Here is a 24,994-nt window from a genome sequence, read left to right on the forward strand (position 1 = left end):
CTTAGCTGGATGCCCAAAGTGCTAATGAGGTATTTTATTTTGACAGATCACAAGTAGGCAGAGAGGGCAGGGCGGGGGGAGAAGCAGGCTCCCTGCTGAGCAGAGAGCCCATGAGGTATTTTATTGTTTCACCGTTGTGACTGACCCTAGGATTTCCATTGTCCTCAGCACTGTTTGACCTCTAGGTATCTCTGTTCCAGCCTTTTTTTTTTTTTTTTTTTAAGATTTTATTTATTTATTTGAGAGAGAGAGAACAGGGGAAGAGGGAGAAGCAGAATGCCTGATGGATTATGACCTGAGCTGAAGGCATACGGTTTACCTGAAGACTGAGCCACCCAGGTGCCCCTTTATTCCATTCTTAAATCCTTTAGCAGTTCTCCAGTAAGTTTCATCTTGCCTTTGGCATGTACAATGCAGACCACAGCCAAGGACTCTTAGAGAAGTTCCATACCAGGACCTCTCTGCACAGATGTTTTTCTTTGGGGCCTTGCAACACAAGATGTCAGCAACTTAAATTCTTAATTTCTCCCTCCTTAGCTCAGTGGACTGCTGTCCTCTGCATGGGCTGTTTCCTTTCTTGGAGTACCTTTTCCTCAACCTTACCCTTGCCCTGCTTGGACTTCAGCTCAAAGCACCATAATTAAGAAATATTGCCAGGCAGAGAGCTGAGGTGGTCATGGGGCTTATCTCATGTGTTTCCCTTCTCTCAGGAATCACAGTGTTTCACCTATTGTTTAATGCCAGAAAAAGTTGCCTTACATTATTTGTTCACTTGTGCAGTAGTTGATGGTGGGAAAACTAATGTAGTTCCAGTTATGTTGTCCTGTCCAGAAGTCTAATTCTGAAGCCTGTTTAGTTTGGAAAGGGGATGTGTTCTTAAAAAGTGAAAATCCTATGTCCTTTTAGACTTTTTTCACCCCATTCATCCTCACAACGATTATTTATTGCCTGTCTTCTGTCTACAGGCAATAGACAAATTTGGCACTAGGCATACAAGCAGAATGAGGCACAGTTTCTTTCCTCAAGGAGCATACTTTCTTGGTGGGGTGAGAGGCCAGCAAATAGGAAGTTTAAGTCTGATTGTTTTTCTTTTTTCTTAGATAAACTCGTATTGAACCATGACACACATTGATATTTTAGGCACCCTGCCTCCTCAATTTGGTAACTTGTTATATCAGAAAAGATAAATCAATCCACCTTTTCCAAAGGAGAGGCTTTGGTAGTAGATGTAAGCTCTAAGTATACTTTTCGTAATTATTAACCATTAAATTTGCTTTATATTGAAATAATTAGTGATAACTATAAAAATGCTCTTTATCGGCTCTTGTATTGCTTTCACTCTTTTGCCATTGGGAAATGTTTTCAAGAACTGCAGATATATATCTTAATGTATTTATGATGTTAAAAAATTTTTGTCTTCTATAGTGTATTTAATTACCAAAACAAAGTTTTTTGACTTTCATTTTTTTTAAGGTCAGCCTAAGTCATGAAAAACAAACATCTTTACCCTGTTTCATATATCACGGCCGATGACCTGATAATCTTCAACTCAGGGTCTGGCTATAGAATGATGTTTGCCCGCAATCACTGATAATGATGTATGAATTGGATATGAAACAGAGTTTCTTCCGTTTCTCTTATGACCTCCACCCCAAATTAGATTGACTTTAGATTGATTATAGAAAAAATAGCTTGAAAAGCTGTTGTTTTTTCCTTGGTAAAATGCCCTTGAACATTAACTTAGAAATAAGATAGGTGAAACTTCTGTTACAGCAATGCTATCTCAACCATAGTAGTTTCTGAACCACCACATTTCTGAAACCTCCCTGAATAAGAGAATTCTTGACCATGAAACTTTTGACAGTCCTTATGGGCGAACTGCGCTTTGGTTTAAATTCAATATATAAAATAGAATATTACTGACGTGTTATTTATCTTCAGTATTAATGAGTACATTTATTGTTTCTTGCTTTCTACTTTAAAATATTTTATCTTTCCTATTTTTTGATGTATGCTAGCATTTTTCATACATGGCCCTTCGTTTAAAAGTCTAGTGCCTTTTGGGGCACCTGGGTGGCTCAGTGGGTTAAAGCCTCTGCCTTCGGCTCAGGTCATGATCCCAGGGTCCTGGGATCGAGCCCCGCATCGGGCTTTCTGCTCAGCAGGAAGCCTGCTTCCCCTCCTCTCTCTCTCTCTCTGCCTGCCTCTCTGCCTACTTGTGATCTCTCTCTCTGTCGAATAAATAAATAAAATATTAAAAAAAAAAAGTCTAGTGCCTTTCTAATTTTTTTTTGTTTTTAAGATTTTATTTATTTGACACGGAGAGAGAGATCACAAGCAGGCAGAGAGGCAGGCGGGGGGTGGGAGGGTGGGGGGGAAGCAGGCTCCCCGCCAAGCAGAGAGCCTGACGCGGGGCTCGATCCCAGGACCCTGAGATCATGACCTGAGCCAAAGGCAGAGGCTTTAACCCACCGAGCCACCCAGGAGCCCCGCCTTTCTAATTTTTGACTGAGAGTTGTTAATTTTCACTTCCTACCTGCAACTATAGTAGAAGGAATAAATATATAAAATAAATAAATAAAATTTAAAAAATCATACTTGTTTTTCAAATCTCTTTTCTCATTACCAAGCACATTAAGTCAGACCTTCTTATACACATCTGTCTTCTTTCTTATAGATACTGATATTTCCCCAAACTTATAATTCCAAGAAGTCATTACTTTTTGTGTAGCCTCACAACAGTATCATTCATAGTGTACCTGGTTTGCTAATGGTGTATTTGTGTGTGAACTTACTTCAATATGTACTATATACCTCTGTTCTGGTATTTGTTTTTTCACTAACTCCTCCAGAACCAGTGGCACCTTCAATGCACAGTTTTGTAGTAGATAACATTCTGGGAAGTTTAGTCCCACTTGTGTGTTGTATCAACTTAGTAACATCATACCTATGTTCTTCCTCACAAAGTAATATTTATAAATTGTTGTATTTACCTGATATTAGGTAACACCTATCTTTGGCTCATGTTAAGTTAGATGCATAAAAGAAAGAATTATTTGGTGAAATTAGTATAAAGTGTAAAGGATTTTTGGGTATCTGTGGGCCTGCGAACTCTTCTTTCAAGGATCTAGGTTAGCAGCATGTTGGGATCCGTTAGTTTCAGTTACTGTAGGTAAGCGGTATGCCGCTCTTTAATAATACTCTTCAGGTTATGTGGAGTCTTCTTTTCAAATAAACAGAGTTTTACTATGTTTTCATTGACTGATACAAAAACGGCATCTTAACAATGATTGTTGTCTGTGATGGCAAAAAATTCTACAATGCAAAACTTGCAGTGTTGCTTTTTCAGGTTGACGGTGACTTTTGTTATTTGTGGTCATAATCAGCAAAACTCTCAATCCTTTGGAGACCGTTTCTGTTTTTTCTGAGGTGTTCACCCCTCTCTCCCACTTGCATTTTTAACAAAGCAGAAACATTGTCTTTATTAGCAGAGAGAATAAATGTATGCCTCTTGTTTCCATTTCGTCTGTGTCTTTTAAATAGGTTTGAAAATAATTTTGTTTGTCCACAGAACGATAGTATATGTTAATAGCCTGGGCTAAGATAATTGTGATAAATGTTTTGGGATTGTATAGGGAGTATGTGTTTTGATTTCTTGATAGGAATGATCAGAGCATTGTGAGTTCCAGGATGAATAAGTGATGAGAACATCACCAAAGTGTCCATTCCTACAAACATGCCTTTGTACTGACAATAATTATTTTGACTGCTGTATTGCAGCTGTTGAAAATGGACAGATAGATGTGTTAAGGCTTTTGCTTCGACATGGAGCAAATGTTAATGGATCCCATTCTATGTGTGGATGGAACGCTTTGCACCAGGCTACTTTTCAGGTAACCTCTGAATTTATTATTTCATTTCCATGTAAATTATGTGTTTTACCCTTTTAAAATGACAGTTCTATACAGTTTTTGCTTCCTACTTGCCTGTGATTTATGATGGTTAGTGCAGTACAGAAAAGGCAGTCTAAATGCTAATGATCATTCTGAATAAGCCAACTGCTCTGGTAGTTCCAGCAGCTTTGGGCTTCAGGGATTATCTAGGTTTTTCATATGTTGATAGCATAGTTAAGAGACCATCAGAATATTTGGGATATAAATTGATAAGGAACAGGGCTTATTTTATTTATAGCAGTGTGTTTAGAAACTGGTAACTCCTTAGTGCTTGGGCTAGCAAACTAGTTTTGTAGGCTTTAAAAGGATTATGACTCTTAGAGATCAATGTTTCATCTGTTTATGTTTAATGGGCTAGCTAAAGGTATAGAATAATCTGATTGTTTAGTACTTCCTTCTTATTGAACCATACACTTAAAAAAAGTTTTCCTTTAGAGAGGATTAAAAAAACCCCAAAACACAGCAATAAGAATAGAGACACCTTCTATTTTCTTTGTTTTCTCCTATTTAAAATATGAATCTGTGCTTTAGGAAAATGCTGAGATCATAAAATTGCTTCTTAAAAAAGGAGCAAGCAAGGAATGCCAGGATGACTTTGGAATCACACCTTTATTTGTGGCTGCTCAGTATGGCAAGCTAGAAAGCTTGAGCATACTTATTTCATCAGGTAAGATTAATCCATTAGACTTTGCACTGTTAAGATCTTGAGTTTTAACTGTGTATCTTCCTAGGAAGTATAATTCTTGAGCAGATATAAATCAGGTTATGAAATTTATGGTTTTATGTTAGTGGTAATAAGATTACATAGAAGTTGATTTATAAGCTTGGTTACTAACTATTACTAACATAATGTGATGCACAGCTACTAATTTATCTGAGGAGGAACATAATGATCTATCACTAAAGCAGGTTTATTGGCAAGTTGAATGATGGGTCTGTTCTTGCTTATGGGGACCTGAGTAGTTCCAGCTTTCTAGGGCATGAGACTATATAAGCTTAATTAATTTATTAGATAGTTATTTTGTATATTAAGCCTTTGAGTTGTATGTTTTGATAAATTGTGTGTTTATTTAAATGGGTTTATTTGAAAGCATGTTTACCCTTTATTATGTTCATAGCAACATAAACCTGCTAATGATTTCTCTCTGACAATTATCACACATTCAGCATTGTGGGAAAAGATGGTGTTGACGTGGCATTCTTATGCTGTATGATATTTTTGTGACCAGAAATGTTTGTTATGTAAGGGCTTTTAGATTCCTTCAAACACTGTATGGGCTCACAGTACTAACCTCACGAAGCATGTATAGTTAAGAGCTAAAGGGAAATATATCAGATTTGCCACCAGGTTAAAAAAAAAATTAATACCTAGGCTTTTTATAGATGTCTATAATAATACTTAGGTTTTTAATGAATTACCTCCAAGGGGCACCTGGGTGGCTCAGTTGGTTAAGCCTCTGACTCTTGATCTCAGCTCAGTTCTTGATCTCAGGGTCATGAGTTCAAGTGCCGTGTTGCAGGTTTGGAGCCTACTTTTAAGAAGTTACCTCCAAATATACAAAACAGAGAAAGCACATATTTTCTTATTTCTGCTTTCTGCTTACAAACCTTCAAATGCTCAAACTGAAGTATGGAGGAAAGAAAATATTAAATGCCAAATTAAGCTATCATTAGAAATATTGAGTCTGTAAATCTTAGAGTTAGTGGAAATCTCCAAAATCACTTATTTAAACATGTATTTTTTTAGATTAAGAATCCCAGCCCCTGATTTAAATGCCTTGCCAAAGAGGTAGAAAATATTTACTGGCAGAATCAGGGCTTGGAATCAGGTCTTCTCGTGTGACTTCTCTTCTTTTATGTGGTATCTTCCTGATGCTGTCCCAGTTTATTTTATGGCTTCCAGTCCTATACATTCCAATTATTAGTGTGCAACTAATATTTAGAATAAAATGGGTTATGGGGCACCTGGGTGGTTCATTTGGTTAAGTGTCTGCCTTCGGCCCACGTCATGATCCTAGGCTCCTGGGATCGAACCCTGCTTCGGGCTCCCTGCTTGGTGGGGAGCCTGCTTCTCCCTCTCCCTCTGACTGCTGCTCTGCCTACCTGTGCTCTCTCTATTTCTTTGTCAAATAAATAAATAAAATCATTAAAAAAAAGAAAAAAAATGGGTTAAACTGCACCTTAATGACTATTTCTATGCCTAGCATGTCTCCCAGAATGCTAGGTACCTGTTTTGTTTTGCTTTGTTCCTTTTTCCCCCCTCTCCTCTCTGAATAGTTATGAACAGCAAGTTGAAAAAGTATGTAGGTATGTTTATAATGTAGCTATATATGTTTCTAACTAGTTAAAATGATTTTTCTTTCAGTAAATTATCTGTCATTTTTCTGACTTTTCTACCTATAATTTTATAGGGCCTGGTTCCATATTCTTTTTGATACTTTGAAATTGTCAATAAAAATGAAATACTGCTTAAAAAAAATGAAATACTACTTTAAAAAAAAGGAAATTTAAGTAAATTTTTTTCTCAGCTTAATCTTTTCTCAGTGATTAGTGTTCCCCTCTTTCTGAAGCTTTCAGTAGATGAAGCATCTACCTTGTAAAAGTCAAGAACATTCTACTTGTCTGGATGTGTTGAGTGTCCAGTTGGAATTTCTGACGTTCCGCTCACCCTTTAACTTAGTATTTATGTTTTGCATAGTTTAGCTTAAGTTAGGCCTGTGGTTTATTCCAGGTGCATTTATGGAACATCCTTTCAAAAAGATATTTTTTTTCCTTGTGATGAAGAAGACTTTTCCTCTGAGACATATTCTAGAAATTTTAAAAATTCTCACAGTCATGTACTAACACCATACTTAGCATACTTAACATGCTGTTTGTCAATGAGAAAAAGTGGGGGAGATTTGCTATTTTTAAAACCTTCCTAAAAAGTGAGGTCACTTTCAGCTTTTTTACATCTTAGTGCCCTGGCATTTAAACAATTGATTAGTTTTTGTTCTTGAAAAATCAGCTCAGAAACCCATTTAAATAGACATTTTTCATTTCATTATAAGGTTTTATCATGGAGTGGTCCCAAAAAAGGGGACTTAATGAAGAGTATAGTCAAAATTAAGGTTTTTTTTTTTTTTTAAGATTTTATTTATTTGACAGAGAGAGAAATCACAAGTAGGCAGAGAAGCAGGCAGAGAGAGAGGGGAAGCAGGCTCCCTGCTGAGCAGAGAGCCAGATATGGGGCTGGATCCCAGGACCCTGAGATCATGACCTGAGCTGAAGGCAGCGGCTTAACCCACTGAGACACCCAGGTGTCCCGTTGTTGTTTTGTTTTGTTTTGTTTTTATTTTTTTAAAAGATTTTATTTATTTATTTGTTAGGGTGAACACAAGGAGGGGGAGCAGCAGCCAGAGGGAAAACCAGGCTCCTCACTGAGCAAGGAAGCAGATGAGAGACTAGATTCCAGTGCTCTGGGATCATGACCTGAGCTGAAGGCAGACACTTAAAGGACTGAGCCACCCAGGTGTCCCTAGTCAACATTAGTTTTAAGGCACAGCCCTAAGGTATATCATATCAACAGGAATTTTTTTCATAAATCTCAGCCTGAATTGATTAATGGCATCTATTAATTCTTATAACTTAGGTTTTTCTTATTTTTTTCTGTAATAATCAGACATTCCATATTTGTTGGTTTGCATTTTTTGTTTTTCAGTGATTACTTATTGGGCCCACAGAGTGCTTGCTGGAGGACAGATTGGAACGAAATGAATCCTTCATTGAATAAGATTTTTGTTTTAGCTTAAAAATGAATTCTAAAGTACTAATCACTTGTTTTCTTGTTAACATAAAAGTGAAAACAATTTAAATGATTACCAGCAAATGTGGAAAATCAGTATGTTTATACAACAATATCCACTGGGATTGGAAAACCTATTGTACTCTAAAGCCCTTTTAAGACAGCAGTTTTGAAATTTATGTTAATCATCACCCTTTTTTTCCCCCATGAATTAGGATTGTCTGTTAAATGTTGTATTTTGTATTAGGTGCAAATGTCAATTGTCAAGCATTGGACAAAGCTACTCCCTTGTTCATTGCTGCTCAAGAGGGCCACACAGAATGTGTGGAGCTTTTGCTGTCCAGTGGGGCAGATCCTGATCTTTACTGTAATGAGGACAATTGGCAGTTACCTATTCATGCAGCTGCACAAATGGGCCATACAAAGTAAGTATTAAAACAGAAAATAAAAATGGTCTCATAATCAAAAGGTAATAAGGAGGGGCGCCTGGGTGGCTCAGTGATTTAAGCCTCTGCCTTTGGCTTAGGTCATGATCTCAGGGTCCTGGGATTGAGCCCTACATTGGGCTCTCCGCTCAGCGGGGAGCCTGCTTCCCCCTCTCTCTCTACCTACCTCTCTGCCTACTTGTGATCCCTCTCTCTGTCAAAAAAAAAAAAAGGTAATAAGGACTAAATTTTCTGGGCCAGACCCTTTATCTCTAGGCAGAATCCTTGGTATTGCCTTGTCTGCCAACCTACTCTATGACTAGATCCACCCCCATATCTGTCCCCTCTGCCATCCTGAGCTCCTCTTAGTCTTGGACTTTCCTAGTGTGAGCAGAGTGGCTGGAGACAGAGTTCCAGGGCATCCTCCAGGTGTTTAGCTCTTTCCTCTGGTTTCTCAAGCTGTGGCCATGCTCTCCTACTCTGCTCTGGTTTTATCCCAGTTGTCCTTAGTTAGCCATCTGATGACCTTATTCAACTTATTTATGACAACCTCCCTGACCCCAGAAAGCTTTTGAATTTGTAACCCCTTTTAGGTCGAGTCTTTCTTTTGTGTGGGCTGGGTAGTTCTCTCCACTTTGAATCCTTTGACTAGACTTCTCTTTATAAACTCAAGTCCAGCTTGGTACTCTTCCTTGCTTCTGTTACTCTACTTTCTTAGCCACAAGTTCTTATGGAATTTTTGCTGTTTTCCGGAGAGAGGAAGACTTAAAGAAATTGGAACTCTTTGAAATTGGGGGTTCCAGGAATCTTAGAAGCTAATAACCTGGTTATACCTATGAGAACATGGTTAGCCCATCTTAACATAAATTGGCAATGAATACTTTTAAAAAATATATGCCTAAAGTCTTTAGAGTCGTAATTCTAAAATAATAGTTTAAAAAAAATAAAATAATAGTTTTATAGTTGTTACTGTTATTTAATTTAAAAAGTAGTAATGGAAATTATCATTACTTTAGTGTGATTACATAGTAGGAAAACAAATTCTGTAATTTGGTTATTATGCCACAAGGTGGCACGGTATATTACTATTTCCTCAAAGGTATTTGTAAGTATTTTTGCACCTTGTATAATTTTTCAAACCCATTTTTAAAAATTAAACACATTTATTAAGGGACATTAAACAGGTTATTTATTTTAACAGAATACTTGGGTTTTAAGATTAGGTATTTTTTCTTAAAATTCTTGATTTATTTAAACCTAAGTGTTAGGTACAATTATACTGGGAGCTTTAAATTGATACCAAAACCCACTTGGGATTTGCCCTCAATTTTGGGAATTCTGTTTGTCATTACAGTTTTCGAATATAACCCCTTATGTGAGTATTAAGTTCTACTTAAATGTTAACATCTTAAGCCTACATTACAAAAGGAAAGGAGCTTTGGAGTAGTCCTGCCTTTCTTTTCCCAGAAAGGGGGGATTTCAGGGATTTCATGGCTGACCTTATCCCTACAGTTTTATTTTTAATTTTAGAAGAGTAGACTAGTTCTTCCTTTCCAGCTGAATCCTGGAGGTAGGTTTACAAATAATCTAAGAACTTAGATTTTAATTATTTTCTTAAGAAGTTCCTCTATTTAGCTACCAGTTAGTCTAAAAATCTACGTTAGTGTTTAAAGAGCTCATATTCTGGGGCGCCTGGGTGGCTCAGTCCTTAGGCATCTGCCTTCAGTTCAGGTCATGATCCTAGGGTCCTGGGGTCAAGCCCCACATCAGGCTTCCTGCTCAGTGGGGAGCCTGCTTCTCCCTCTCCCATTCCCCCTGCTTGTATTCCCTCTCTCGATGTCTCTCTCTCTCTCTGTCAAAAAAAAAACTTAAAAAATAATAATGAAAAAATAAAGAGCTCATATTCTTTTCAGAGAATGTTTTAGCAACAATCTTTATTTCTTAGGGCACCTGGTGGGCCTAGTCAGTTAAGCATCTGCCTTTGGCTCAGGTCATGATCTCAGGGTCTTGGGATGGAGCTCCACATTGGGCTCCCTACTCAGTGGGGAGTCTGCTTCTCCCTCTCCCTCTGCCCCTCTGCCTTCCCCTGCTTGTGCTCCATCCCTCCCCGACCTTGTTCCCTCGCTTGCTTGTGCTCTCTCTCAAAGAAATAAATAAAATCTTAAAAAAAAAAAATTCTTATTTCTCCCTTATGAAAATACTGTTCATTTCATGGCACTCACTGTACTTAAAAATTCTTACTAATTAGAAAAATAAAATTTTAGTTTATTTAAAAAAGAGAAGTTTATTTTAAAAAAAGAAAGGAAATTATTTTCTTGATATAAGTTCATATTTGGTATAATGAAGTTTTTAATTATTAGATCCTAAAATAGCTAACAAAATTTGAATTGGGAAGAGTAGGGTGATGGTGGTAGCAAGATAAATAGTGAAAAAAATAAGTATAGCCTGTTCCCTATTTACTTACGGTAAAATTATTAAATTCTGTTTTAGATATATGTAAGGACCTTTGTATAAAGCAACAGTAGTAAGGGTAACATTTTGGAGTGTACAGCCTGTAATAATTTAATGTAGGTAGAAGACAAAGACTTTACATCAATCAGTGGTTGACTCTTAAAATATGTGCTGTAGAAATGTCGCCTGCACTCATGTATGTGTAAAAACATTAAATGCTCCTGAATTGTGTGGTTACAGAATCTTGGACTTGTTAATACCACTTACCAACCGGGTTTGTGACACTGGGCCAGACAAAGTGAGTCCTGTTTACTCAGCAGTATTTGGAGGGCATGAGGAGTGCCTAGAAATGTTACTCCAGCATGGCTACAGCCCAGAAGCCCAGATGTGCCTCGTCTTTGGATTCAGTTCTCCCATGTGTATGGCTTTCCAAAAGGAGTATGTATATTTGTTGTTTTTATTCTTTTTTGTATGGAGAAGTATTTCCGAGTGATTTTCTTTTATGATGAAACTTAATATCTCATATGCTAAATTGTTGACGTAACAAATAAATAACCCTCTATGATGTACTTTGTTCCATCAAAGTATTGTGAAAATGAAGTGATAATGTCGGAGATTTTTTTTCTCTTCTCCTTTTAGACCTGGATCATATTTTCATTGTAGCCACTTTAGAGAAGACTTTCAGTGTGTTAAAGTAAATGCAGGGTGGGCACCTGACTGGCTCCGTTGGTGGAGCATACAACTCTTGATTGTGGGTTTAAGCCTCATGTTGGGTCTAGAGACTACTTAAAATTAAAATATTAAAAAAATAAAGGAAATGCAGGATTTCTCTGCTAATTCTTCGTTTTCAAAACAATTAAAAAATTAAGACAAATATTAGTTATATAATAAGGCCTGAGGATCTAATGTATAACATGGTGACTATAGTTGATAACATTGTATTGTATAATTGAAATTTGCTCAGAGAGTAGAACTTAAATTTGCTCACTAAAAAAAGAAAATGATAAATATGTGACGTGATGGATGTGTTAATTCTTTGTGGGGGAATCCTTTCACAGTGTGTATTTTATGATATTATTATGTTGTATGTTTTAAATAATTTAAAATCTTATCTGTCAGTTATACTTTAATAAAGCTGGGGGATGAAAAAAGAATTTAAAATGATTTTATCAAGTAAGGCATTGATTTTATTTCAGTTTTTTTTTACCATTTGAAATTTTTAAGACTTGTTATTAGCCTAAAAATGAAATTTTAGTTTTGTAAATATTATTGTACTTTTAATGTATTTTGTATGTGGCATTTCTTTATGTGAGTCAGGGTAATTAAAAAGTCTTAAAATATTTGTTCTGCTAATCTTCTGTGATTCTGTGAAGTAGAATAAATGAAGAATTACTGCTGTTTTATTAGCTTCTGGCCAGTACTTGTCTGTCAGACTCCTGAGGTTTTAAAATAGATAGTAAGAGTAAGGCCATGTGCAAGAAAAACCGTACTGAGTAATATGTAGGGTTCATACATTAATGGAATAAGTTGGAACAATCGTGGTTTGTTTGTTTGTTTAAGATTTTATTTATTTATTAGAGAGAGATCCCAAGTAGGTAGAGAGGCAGAGGGGGGGTGCGGAGGCAGGCCTCCCACTGAGCAGAGAGCCCTATGCGGGGCTCGACCCCAGGACCCTGAGATCATGACCCGAGCCAAAGGCAGAGGCTTAACCCACAGAGCCACCCAGGCGCTCCGACATTCTTGTTTTTAATGATACAGAAGAGGTTGTAGGCATGCCCCAAATTTCATTGGCTCTCCTGAGTTCACTATTATGGACAGCTCTCCACTATTTAATTGAAATATCTATCAAAAATTTATTTTCTTAAAAAAATATATTTTCTAAACTTTTCAGTCTACCATTTAAAAACATTTGCTGTGTAAAATAGCAGTTAATTTTATTTATTCTGAATGCAAGCTTCCAGGTATATATTGTAGTCTGAATATTTGGGGCTTGGGTGAATCTGAGTATCTGGGACCTACTCTATGCATTACTTTCATGATTTCATAGTAGTGTGTTGTGTATCCCTTCAAGTCTTATCTTTCTAAACACTTCTAGTTTTTCTTCAGTAGGGCTGCATGGGTGACTTTAGTTGTTTCAGTTGTCTTTCTTTATATGTATCTAAGTCCATTATATTTTATTATTAGGTCAGAATTGAACTTGTAAAAAATTATATTGGAATATAATGGTTTTGGATAGTTTTTATGTGTTTGTCCAATATGATGATAGTCTTCTCTGGCCTTCAGTTTACCTTTTGGAGGAAGAGCAGCTAAGCTCATCCCTCATCAGCTTCTAAGTGTCATTTGAATTAAACCATATGACATAGTGCCGTGTTAACTCTGAAACACCTTAAAATAAAGTTTTTCTGCCTGAAGAATCAGGCAAATTGAGCCTTATGGGACAGAGAGTGTGAGGGGAATTCTGGAGAAGAGAGAGCTGGAGAAGGGTTCCCTCTGATTCTCGGTATGCATCTGCATATGTCCCAAGGTCACTCCAAGCTTTGAATGACAGGCCCAGATTGCTGAAAACAAGATTTAAACTGTCACCCAAGTCTCAGAGTAACCCCTTAGTGGCACATTTGATGGGACCAGACCCAAAATGGCATAATAAAGGCTTTGAGAACTGAATTGACATTGCAACTACAGTCTGTGGAAGGTGAAACAAATTGTAGTCTGTGAACTAACTAGGTTATATGCCTGCTAAAATAAACAAGCTAAAATCAGTATTCTTCAAAGGATTAATATAGGACACAGGACACAGAACCTATACAACAGTAACATCACAATATCTAGGATATAGTCTAAAATTACTTGTCATCTGAGGAACCAATAAACTATGCCCAGTTCTCAAGGGAAAAGAATTAACAGGTGTCAAACCTGAGATAATTCAGCTTTTGGAAATGTCAAGTAATTGAAAACAGCTGTTATAATGTGCTATTTAAGGTAAACACACTTGAAATAAATGAAAGGTAGAAATTCTCAAGTGAGAAATAAAAACTGTAAAAGAGGAACCATGTGGAGATTTTATAACTGGAAAATATAAGATCTGAAATGAAAATTTCTCTGAATGGGCTGCATAGCGGAATGGAACTGATGTTAACTTGATGATAAGCCGATAGAAATTATCCAAAGAGAAGAACAGAGAGAAAAATTGAGGGAAATAAGAAAGGACAGAGCCTCAGGGTCCTGAGGGACAATATCAGAGGGTTAACGTTGATATCATTAGAGTACAGAAGAAGAGAAAGAGATTGTTGCAGGAAAATTATATGAACTCATAATAGCCAAAAGCTTCCCAGCATTGGATAAAAAATACACATTTATGGATTTAGGAAGCTCAGTAGATCGATAAAGGATGAAGCCAAAAAACAATAACCAAAAAAGTGTGCTCAAAAATAATCATTCGGCTGAAAACTGAAAGTAAAGCAGCAGCAGTGTGTTATACAGTGGTCCTTGGTCACAGACATGGGCTAACAAGCTTGATTTTTGCTACTCGTGGCAATTTTGCTCTGTGAAGTGACTCTCTAGACCACAACTGAAATCTGGTTTGGTAGCTTTAAAAGGGCTTATCAGCTATTTTTTTTTTTTCTCCCGTGTGGAAACTTGTAATTGGACCAAATGTGTTCTTAATTAGCAAGGTGGGTTTTTCAGTGAGAAAAGTCACTGGAAGATATTACTTGTTAGCCTATAGGGGAAAAGCTTAAAACATCAAAATAGGTTCTTCTAGTCTTTCTACTTTTCATTTGTTTGCCTGAGATCCATTGCAATAGATTAATTTTGAGACATCTTTGCCATTATTACCTGCTTTGTGGGGAATTTAACTGAACGGGAAGCCTTTCAGAAAGGACTAAATCTAAGCAATAGTAGCATCATAATCACCTATGCTCACATTTAATGTGTGTATATAAAAGAGTTGACTTAAGTATAGTACATTGCATAATTTTGGGCACATAATAAAAAAATACCAAGGCTAATTTTTTTCTCCCTGCCATCTTCCTTTTATCTGGAAAACAATATCAATTAAACTTTAAAATCTGTACGTTTATATTAGCTAATAAATGCCTGCTCTTAGTTTACATGTCAATCACTGTACATGCAATGTGAGAATCATTTGATTATTTTGGAATTCCATATAAAACTTTGCTGATCAAGCAAGGAAAGTGTCATTCTCCCAGTAGGTTTTGTTTTAGTATATAAAGAGGGTAACATAGCCAGGTGTCTGGAGGAAAAAATCAAAATAGGAGAATTTGTTAATTTGTTGTTATTTCTTTTAGCAAGTATAGCATCTTAAAATTTGGATTCTCAGAGGCACCTGGCTGCTCAGATGGAAGAATGTGCTACTCTTGATCTCAGGGTCATGAGCTCAAGCCCCACGTTGGATGTAGAGATCACTTAAAAAAAAAAAAAAAGGGCGCCTGGGTGGCTCAGTGGGTTAGGCCGCTGCCTTCGGCTCAGGTCATGATCTCAGGGTCCTGGGATCGAGGCCCGCATCGGGCTCTCTGCTCAGCAGGGAGCCTGCTTCCCTCTCTCTCTCTCTCTCTCTCTCTGCCTGCCTCTCTGTCTACTTGTGATCTCTCTCTGTCAAATAAATAAATAAAATTAAAAAAAAAAAAAGATTTGGATTCTCTATAGGCACACACTTAAAAATTAATTAAAATAATTTAAGTTGCCATTTAAAAAGCAAGGATAATTGAATATAATTTTCATTTAAAATAACTATTATATGCTTTTGTTCCATAATAAAACAATATATGAGTTTCCTTTACTCCCTTTATCAACTATTACTAAGAATTTGAGTTAACTTGGAAGACTCTCTTTTCTGAAATTAATTATTATTAAATATTCAAATTTTCAGAGATTTGGTAAGATAATGATCTAGGTTTAGTGGTGATAAGTTTTGAAATTTTATTTTTATGGCAACCATATGTTCTTATAATTTTAGTTTGATTTTTGCATTTGTGTGTTTTTTGATAGTTTTTGGCATTTCTCTGAGAAATTTAGTATTTGGAGCCCTTCTTGCACTTTTGGCCTATTGTGTTTCAGTAAGTTTTCATCTGCTTTTATGAATAGTCCAGTGAATATTGAGAGGTGATGAAAATAATAAATATAAATAATGGCTCTGGGTTTTAAATTTTCCTTTCTTTTCTTCTTTTTTTTTAAAGATTTTATTTATTTATTTGACAGAGAGAGAGAGAAATCACAGGTAGGCAGAGAGGCAGGCTGAGAGAGTGGGAAGCAGGCTTCCCGCTGAGCAGAGAGCCCGATGCAGGGCTCGATCCCAGGACCCTGAGATCATGACCCGAGCCGAAGGCAGAGGCTTAACCCACCGAGCCACCCAGGCATCCCTTAAGTTTTCCTTTCTTTATTGTTTTATGTTTTATTCAGCCAAGTTAACTTTTTAGCTCAGGCTTCTAAACATTTTTGTTCTTTATCCCTTTGAGAGAGGATAAGCTTCCATTTGAAGCAATGATCTTTAGCTCTTCTCACCACAATTAGGAATGATGGAAAGGTGTCTCCTCCATCACTGTACAAAAAGCAGTCTTGTCCTTTAGGGCTAAAAAGTTAACAGCTGCAGTGACATGAAAGCATCTTTCAAAAGCACAGTTAAGTAATTCAATTCAAATGAGAAGATATAAAAAAAAGACTCCTTTTAACTGGAATGGGTGAAGGATTAGGGAAACTTAAACATTTCAGTACAATTTGAACAAGCGTTATTGCCTTTTATAAATGATTGTAGAACATGATCATGGCTTAACTGACTAGATTTTTGTCTTTCTAATTGATACTGATCATTGTTATCACATTACTTTTATAGAAATTGTGTCCAATCCCATCATCATATCACCCATGGGTACACCTGACAGGACCTAATGTCTTCATTTTTTTTTCAACTGTTAACTGAGAGCCATTTAGTAAAACTTACTATGTGACCTTTTGATAATTCAGCCAATAAGTTGGTTAGATGTTTTGTTGGCTAATTGGACATAAAATAATCAAGATGTTTGTCTGTTTTTATTTGTTTAAAATAAGTATTGTTAACATGTTGAATTTCCTTTTACTGTGCTTCTGTTATCAGGATAATATTTCTGTATACATTTTTGAATTTCAAAGACCAGAATGATAAAAAGGGTACAAACCCTAAAAATAAGGCCTAGGCATTGTTTTTTTAGTTTTTAAACTTCTCCTCCCTACTATCTGTTGATTTCCACTGTTTTATAACATGCAATTCTCTTAATGTGTCACAGTTACCTCCTGATATTCATGTTAAATAAGATGGACTATTTCTTTTTAATTCATAGGCTTTTCCAGAGTTTTCCAGTTCTTCGTTGGGGTTTGAGAGAAAATTTAAGTGTTAAGGGACTTAACATGCATATTTCCATGTAATCTGTATTTTCACCAAAGGTTATCTAAGCCCTAGGGTCTATTGTTGCTCAATGGTATGTGATAATCAAGCTCATTTAGAACATAAGTTCCTTGTGTTTCTGGAGTTTACACATATATTTGAGGCTTTCTTAATAGCTTCCGCAAAAGCTCAGGGCATGCTGACAAAGTTTTATGACCATCCACTTCATTTTATGTTTATTGTTTGCCATATAAATGGTAGTTTTGTTAGAGAAGGGACTATAAATGTGGTACTAGGTGGTCACATAAGCCTTTTAGGAGTGTGCTCTTGTCCTAACACAAGGCTGATAATTGGAAGATGTTTAGAGCTGGGTTTTCCAAAGTGTTTTTGTAGGATACTAATTCTGTGGGTCATTAATAGATGTTACAGAGGACACAGGGGTTTCTATAGTCAATTAAGTTTAGGAAACACAGAGTTAAACAATTTCACTAAGTTTTTTTCCTGAAAGGTTTCCAAGAATCTTTCTTATGGTGATATCTATGAATTCCTAAAGAAGAGAATGAGTTTACACAAGTTTGAGAAGTCTGAAAACAGGGCAGAGGGAGAGGGAGAGGAAAAGAATCCAGGGCAAACGTAGACTTCCTGTAGAGCACAAAGCCTGATACTGAGCTTGATCTCACAACCCTGAGACCACGACCTGAGCTTTTTTGTTCCTGTGTTTAAAGACTTTTGGGGGATTTTAAAATCTCTTTATTATTTTCAGATTAATAGTTGGACCTGTTAAAAAATTCAACTGAGTAAATTTGAAGATCTTAATTGGCTTTATTAAACAATTTATGAATCCAGCAGCATCCTATCTAGCCAGTAGAGGGAATCCCCACTGAACTAGACTAAAGAAAGGTTTTTAAAGGCAAAGAGAGAGCATTAAAAAAAAGGAGACAGGAACTGACTATCAAGAAATGAATGCATTGTTTAGACAAGGTTGCCCTCCTAAGGGGTTGGAAGAGTCCCTCAGTATTTTCTAATATTGACCAGGAAATTCCATGTTGACTGACATTCCTTATGGAGTTGAAACTGAAGTTAGGTTAGGTTTTAAGTCTTAGCTTACTGACTTGAGGCCTTAACCCAGGTGATGCCATGTGGGGCCCATGATTTTCTTTTTAACAGATCCATGTCTTTAATTTTAAAGATAATTCTTCTGGGGGTGTCTGGTTGGCTTAGTCAGTTAAGTGTCCGACTCTTGATCTTGGTTCAGGATCTTGGTTCTCCCTCTCCCTCTGCCTTTCCCCCTGTTCTTATACTCTCTCTCCTTGTCTCTCAAATAAGTAATCTTAAACAAAAAATACTTCTGGGGGGGAAGAACACAATACTACTTCTGAGATGTGTCCTGAGGTTGAAGAAGATGTTTTGGCATTTAATTTGAAAATGTAACTAGCATACTTTATTAATTATTTTTTTCTAGCATTCTTTTTTTTTTTTTAAGATTTTACTTATTTATTCGACAGAGAGAAATCACAAGTAGGCAGAGAGGCAGGCAGAGAGAGAGGAGGAAGCAGGCTCCCTGCTGAGCAGAAAGCCCGATGTGGGGCTTGAACCCAGGACCTGGGATCATGACCTGAGCCGAAGGCAGCGGCTTAACCCACTGAGCCACCCAGGCGCCCCTTTTCTAGCATTCTTTTAAAGAATAAGTTCATCCTATAGTTCTCTCTTTTCTGACCTCAGTGTATACCATACAGGATTTCTCAAATATTTTCATCGTGGAGCCTTAGTCATATGGATCATTTTCAGGGTCTTGTGTTCCTTGGAACATACTTTGGGAAACATAGGTCTGGCCTTAAAATATTCCTCAATTTCATTTAGCTATTTCATGAAACATTCAGTTTTCATAATAGAGAAGCAATATTTCATATAGTTGCTGTATTCACTGGTAGATTCACTGGTATATACTCACTGGTAGATTTTGGTTTGATATTATACCAGTTCTACCAGTTACCAGTTGTGTGACTAAGCTTCACAGTTTTTGTGTCTAGAATGGAGATAATAGTAGAACTTACTTCTTAGGGTTCTTGTGGGAATTAAGGCAAGTTTCCCATGTAACACATTTAACATAGTGCCTGGTATAGAATAAATACTCATCAAAATTTCTTATTTTAAAGAATTATATGCGTGTATGTTCCTCCCACATTTTAGAGATGAATGGTTTATCTTTTGGCATTGTTCTTAAAATTTTCTTAGCAGGAGCCACATGTCTGGGTGCTATATTAAAATTTTAATAAGAAAGTCACTAATTGTTTTATAGTTTTTTTTCTGAATAGAAAATGTCTAGGGAACCCATCTGTAGCACTTACTTTAATAGCTTGCATTTAGGGTTCTCATTTACCTTTGCATTCTGTACCAAAAGTGTGTTTCAAGAACTAAATCATTAAGAGCTAAAGTTATCTGTGATTAAGCTGTTGATGGCTTCAGAGCACTTGAGGGAAGAATTCAACCAGTCCCTGAATTGCACATATAAACACTCATGCCTTGAAAATTGCCAGGCTTCTTGAGAATTATATATCACACTTGTAGTGAGGCAGTTTTCTCATAGTTTACCTGCATATTTATTGGAACTCGTTCAACAGTCCATGTGTAGCTTGTCTGTTCTATAGTGGAATCAGCAAGTAATAACTGCAGGCAAAATAATGAGAGCCTAGTCAAATGAGGTCAAAGTGGTTGAAATAAGTTGGTGATAACTGTTTAAAGCCATCAATCAGAAGTATATTCTTTAGCATTTTTTGTAGTGCAAGACTGCTGACAGCAAATCTCTCAGTCTTCTTTTATCTGAAAAGAACCAGAGGAAAAAATACCTACAGGGCTGTTTTCAAGAATAGTAATATGAATGATGGACTTCTAATCAGGAACAAATAGCAACTTGGTAGGCAGGCAAAAAGGTTTTAATTTTTATGAAGAAATTTTAGAGGGGTGCCTGGGTGGGAGAAATGGTTGAGCATCGATTCTTGTTTTCAGTTCAGGGCTGTGAGATCCAGCCCCGTGTTGGGCTCTGCGTGCAGTGTGGACCAGTCTGCTCAAGACTCTCACCCTCTCCCTCTGCCGCCCCCACCACCCCCACCACACAATCACTGTCGTCTTCTCTCTCTCAATAAGTAAATCTTTTTTTTTTAAGATTTTATTTATTTATTTGACAGAGATCACAAGTAGGCAGAGAAACAGGCAGAGAGAGAGAGGAAGGGAAGCAGGCTCCCCTCTGAGCAGAGAGCCTGATGTGGGGCTCGATCCCAGGACCCTGGGATCATGACCTGAGCTGGAGGCAGAGGCTTTAACCCACTGAGCCACCCAGGCGCCCCTCAAATAAGTAAATCCTTTTAAAAAAATTTTAGAATTACTGATTTTTCTTTTAATTTTTTTTTTTTTTAAGATTTATTTATTTGTTTGAGAGAGAGAAAGACCACAGTGGGGAGGGGCAGAGGGAGAGGGAGAGAGAGAAAGAGAGTCCCAAGCAGACTCACAGACTCACACTGAGTGCAGAATGCAATGCTGAGGGGCTCAGTCTTAGGACCCTGAGATCACTACCTGAGCTGAAACCAAGGGTCAGGTAGGTGCTCAGCTGACCCTGCCACCCAAATGCCCCTCAGTTTTTCTTTTCCAATTGCTATGTAAGTAACTAAAAGTAAAGCAGATACTGTTTAAGGTTTTAACTAAAGAAAAGCACAAAATGGAGATTAGAGAACATGGATTTATAAAAATACTCATGGATTAGGTAACAGTTTACTTGTTTACCACTATTTATTGCTATTTACTGCTTATTAAAGTTTACAGCTTTAAAATTTTGATTTCAAATTGTATGCATAAGTCCTCAGAAGTAGTTGGTTTCACATGACAGTGGCTTAAACATTTTATATTTGTTTTATCTATAATTTTTATGCTTTTATTTACTTAGATTACATGATATTGTGATTAATGAAATATTTTTTGTATTTATAGTTGTTTAAAATAGCACTAATGCCATGTGCAAAGGGAGAATGATTTTTTTTTTAAGGTTTTAATTTATTTACTTGAGGGAGAGAAGAGTGAGAGGGAGGGAGGGAGAGAGAGAATGAGCACAGAAGGAGAGGGTGAAGCAGACTCCCCGCTGAGCAGAGAGCCCAATGCGGGGTTCCATTCCAGGACTGTGAGATCATGACTTGAGCTGAAGGGAGGTGCTAAACTGACTGAGCCACCCAAGTACCCCGAGAGAATGATTTTATTACATATTTTCTTCCACAGTTGTGTACATAGTTGTTTACTAAGCTTTGAGACAGTTAAACTTGAAGCATATTTTTTAAGATGTGGTCACAGGGCCATCACAATTGCAGTTTTTGATGACTGTATCATATTTTGTACTTATCCATTATTATGTTGTTAAACAGGTAATTTCTTTGTTTTTGAAGTCTGTTATAGATAATACTATGGTTAATGTTGTACAAATAGGATATAATTTCTTTTTGTTTTAGATAAATTCCCAAGATTTATACTTACTCTGTTCTACTTTTTTTTTTTTTTTTTTTTTTTTTATTTTACTTATTTATTTTTTAAAGTAAGCTCCACACCCAGCCTGGGGCTTAAACTCATGACCTTGGGGTCAAGAGTTGTGTGTTCCACTGACTGAGTCAGCCAGGTACCCCCTATTATGTTTTATTTTAATTGTTGTTTTATTTTAATTAATTTTAATTAATTATTAATGGTAACATACTTTATATATAATTTTATTTTACAAATACTTGTATAGTGTTAGTTTTGTGTGCCAAAAAGGTGAAGTAATTGGTTCAGAGTTCCATGGATAATAAGCTGAGCAGGCTGGCTCCTGAGACTGTACCTCTTATAACTTTGCTGTGATATCTCTTTTGACATGTCTTGCCCAGTTAGCTTTCTCAGAAAAGGGTTACACTTATTTTCAGTCAATTCAACCACAACTTACCAGTATTGGATGATACATTAAAAAAAAAAATTAACCAATATAATAGATATAAAATGATATATTCTGCAAAACTATTTGATAAAGAAGATTAATTCAGAAATATAAAACTAAGTTAAATTTTTGTTCATAAAGAAGCTTTTCGTGTTTTTACCATTATAAACTTAAAATAAAAGGGAAATTAACTAAGACTCTTGCTAAAGGAAATGGTATCTTGGAAATTCCTAGAGTGAGTCAGTCCTCTGTTTTTAGGGACTGATGACATTTTTTAATAAACTTTGCTTCTGGGGCACCTGGGTGGCTCAGTGGCTTAAGCCTCTCCCTTCGGCTCGGGTCATAGTCTCAGGGTCCTGGGATCGAGCCCCATATCTGGCTCTCTGCTCAGTGGGGAGCCTGCTTCCACCTCTCCCTCTGCCTGCCTCTCTGCCTACTTGTGATCTCTCTCTCTGTCAAATAAATAAATAAAATCTTAAACATAATTAAATAAATAAAATAAACTTTGCTTCCAAGTATTTTGTTGTTAAGTACTTAATTGTATGAAAATACCACAGTTTGAGAAGAGTTTTCTATTTGTCAATGATAATTTTTAAAATTATCTACTTAATATGAATGTTTTAAATTCTAAGGGCACTACCTGTTCATAGTTGAAAATTAAAAACCATGCAGGAGGGTAAGATACTTAATTAAATACTTAATTAAAATCTTTAATTAAAAGGTAAAATACTCCCTTTACCCTGGTACCCTAATCTCAATTCACTAGACCCGTGAAGGGGGTGCAGGATGAGAGACCCTGAAATGTATCACTTCAGCTTAAAGATTATTTTGAGTTAAAAGTAAAAACCCAGCAGATACAAGAAAAGCTCTCTGCCTCTCCCGAAACTGCCTAACTTTACATTGGAAAGGAGAACCTGAAGCAGAAAGAGAACTATTATCAGAGACTTCCCTTTACCTAGGGAACTCAATCTGAATAATAGGACAACCTTGTTTTTCCAAACCCCTCATTTCACCTTTCTGCTAATGAGCTCTCTCCCCTTTGTATCCTCAGGCCCATATCCTGCTCCTTATAAAGGTCATGTTGCTTCCTTATCTTTGGAATTTCATGTCTGTGTGGATTCTCCATACTTACACCTATTAAATTTTATTTTCTCCTGTTAATCTGTCTCGTGTCAGTTTGATTCTGAGTCCAACTAGAAGGACCATAGGCAGAGGAAGTTTCTCCTTCCTGACGTATGTCACAGCATTCCGCTCTCCCATCTGCCATTTATTTTCCAGCTGTAAGTACTATTAAGTATTTGTAAGAATTTTTTAATATAAAAGTCTAACTTTCTTTCTCTCTTTCTTTCTGGTGGAGCTGCGAATTTTTTGGAATTGTGAATATTCTTTTGAAATATGGAGCCCAACTAAATGAACTTCATTTGGCCTACTGCCTGAAGTATGAGAAGTTTTCAGTATTTCGCTACTTTTTGAAGAAAGGTTGTCCATTGGCACCGTGGAATCATATTTCTGAATTTATAAGTCATGCGATTAAAGCACAGATGAAATATAGGGAATGGTTGCCATCTCTCCTGCTCGCTGGATTTGACCCACTGAATCTACTATGCAGCTCATGGTAAGAAATCCTACCATAGTAAAACTTTTTTCCTTTTTGAGTGATATACTACCTTCAATTTCTCCCAATTTCTTAAGATTCCCATATTGGGAAAAGGGTGTGTGTGTGTGTGTGTGTGTGTGTGTGTGTGTGTGTATGTTTGCACATGATGGCTAGGTTAGAGTGAAGGAGTAGGGGATTCCTAATAGTGAGATTGAATGTAAGAGTCCTAATAAAAAGTAAGAGGTGACTGGAAGGGAGTAGGGAAGGATGGATTCTTTGGAGAGGGCCATTTTTTCTACTTAGGCCATCTCTCATGCTCTTAAAAATGTCTGTTACTCATGGAACCAGAAAGGACCTTGAATAGCCAAAGGAATATTGAAAAAGAAAGCTAAAGCTGGTGGCATCACAATTCCGGACTTCAAGCTCTATTACAAACTGTCATCATCAACACAGTATGGTACTGGCACAAAAACAGACACATAGATCAATGGAACAGAATAGAGAGCCCAGAAATAGACCCTCAACTCTATGGTCCACTAATCCTCGACAAAGCAGGAAAGAATGTCCAATGGAAGAAAAAACAGCCTCTTCAACAAATGGTGTTGGGAAAATTGGACAGCCACATGCAGAAAAATGAAATTGGACCATTTCCTTACACCACACATGAAAATAGACTCAAAATGGATGAAGGACCTCAATGTGAGAAAGGAATCCATCAAAATCCTTGAGGAGAACACAGGCAGCAGCCTCTTCCACCTCAGCCACAGCAACTTCTTCCTAGGAACATCGCCAAAGGCAAGGGAAGCAAGGGCAAAAAGGAACTATTGGGATTTCATCAAGATCAAAAGCTTTTGCACAGCAAAGGAAACAGTTAACAAAACCAAAAGACAACTGACAGAATGGGAAAAGATATTTGCAAACGACATATCAGATAAAGGGCTAGTATCCAAAATCTGTAAAGAGCTTAGCAAACTCAACACCCAAAGAACAAATAATCCAATCAAGAAATGGGCAGAGGACATGAAAGGACATTTCTGCAAAGAAGACATCCAGATGGCCAACAGACACATGAAAAAGTGCTCCACATCACTCGGCATCAGGGAAATACAAATCAAAACCACATCGAGATACCACCTCACACCAGTCAGAATGGCTAAAATTAACAAGTCAGTAAATGACAGATGCTGGCAAGGATGCGGAGAAAGGAGAACCCTTCTACACTGTTGGTGGGAATGCAAGCTGGTGCAGCCACTCTGGAAAACAGCATGGAGGTTCCTCAAAAAGTTGAAAATAGAGCTACCCTATGACGCAGCAATTGCACTGCTGGGTATTTACCCTAAAGATACAAACGTAGTGATCCGAAGGGGCACGTGCACCCGAATGTTTATAGCAGCAATGTCCACAATAGCCAAAGTATGGAAAGAACCTAGATGTCCATCAACATATGAATGGATAAAGAAGAG

The 24,994-nt window shown here is 36.9% G+C and overlaps 1 protein-coding gene across 4 annotated transcripts in view; it reads left to right on the top strand.

Moving 5' to 3' along the window:
• Positions 1–24,994, top strand: part of ASB3 (ankyrin repeat and SOCS box containing 3) — a 109,818-nt gene that overhangs the window by 62,473 nt on the left and 22,351 nt on the right. For 3 of the 4 annotated variants that reach the window (XM_047744020.1, XM_047744021.1, XM_047744019.1), the window contains 5 exons: positions 3,781–3,893; positions 4,485–4,620; positions 7,985–8,162; positions 10,854–11,051; positions 23,286–23,549. In XM_047744020.1, coding sequence (XP_047599976.1) covers positions 3,781–3,893; positions 4,485–4,620; positions 7,985–8,162; positions 10,854–11,051; positions 23,286–23,549 — 889 coding nt within the window. The remainder of the gene's footprint in view (positions 1–3,780; positions 3,894–4,484; positions 4,621–7,984; positions 8,163–10,853; positions 11,052–23,285; positions 23,550–24,994) is intronic. The other variant, XM_047744022.1, reaches the window with a different exon arrangement.

The sequence above is a fragment of the Lutra lutra genome, chromosome 9 (assembly GCF_902655055.1).
Source record: "Lutra lutra chromosome 9, mLutLut1.2, whole genome shotgun sequence".
NCBI classification, from domain to species: Eukaryota; Metazoa; Chordata; class Mammalia; order Carnivora; family Mustelidae; genus Lutra; species Lutra lutra.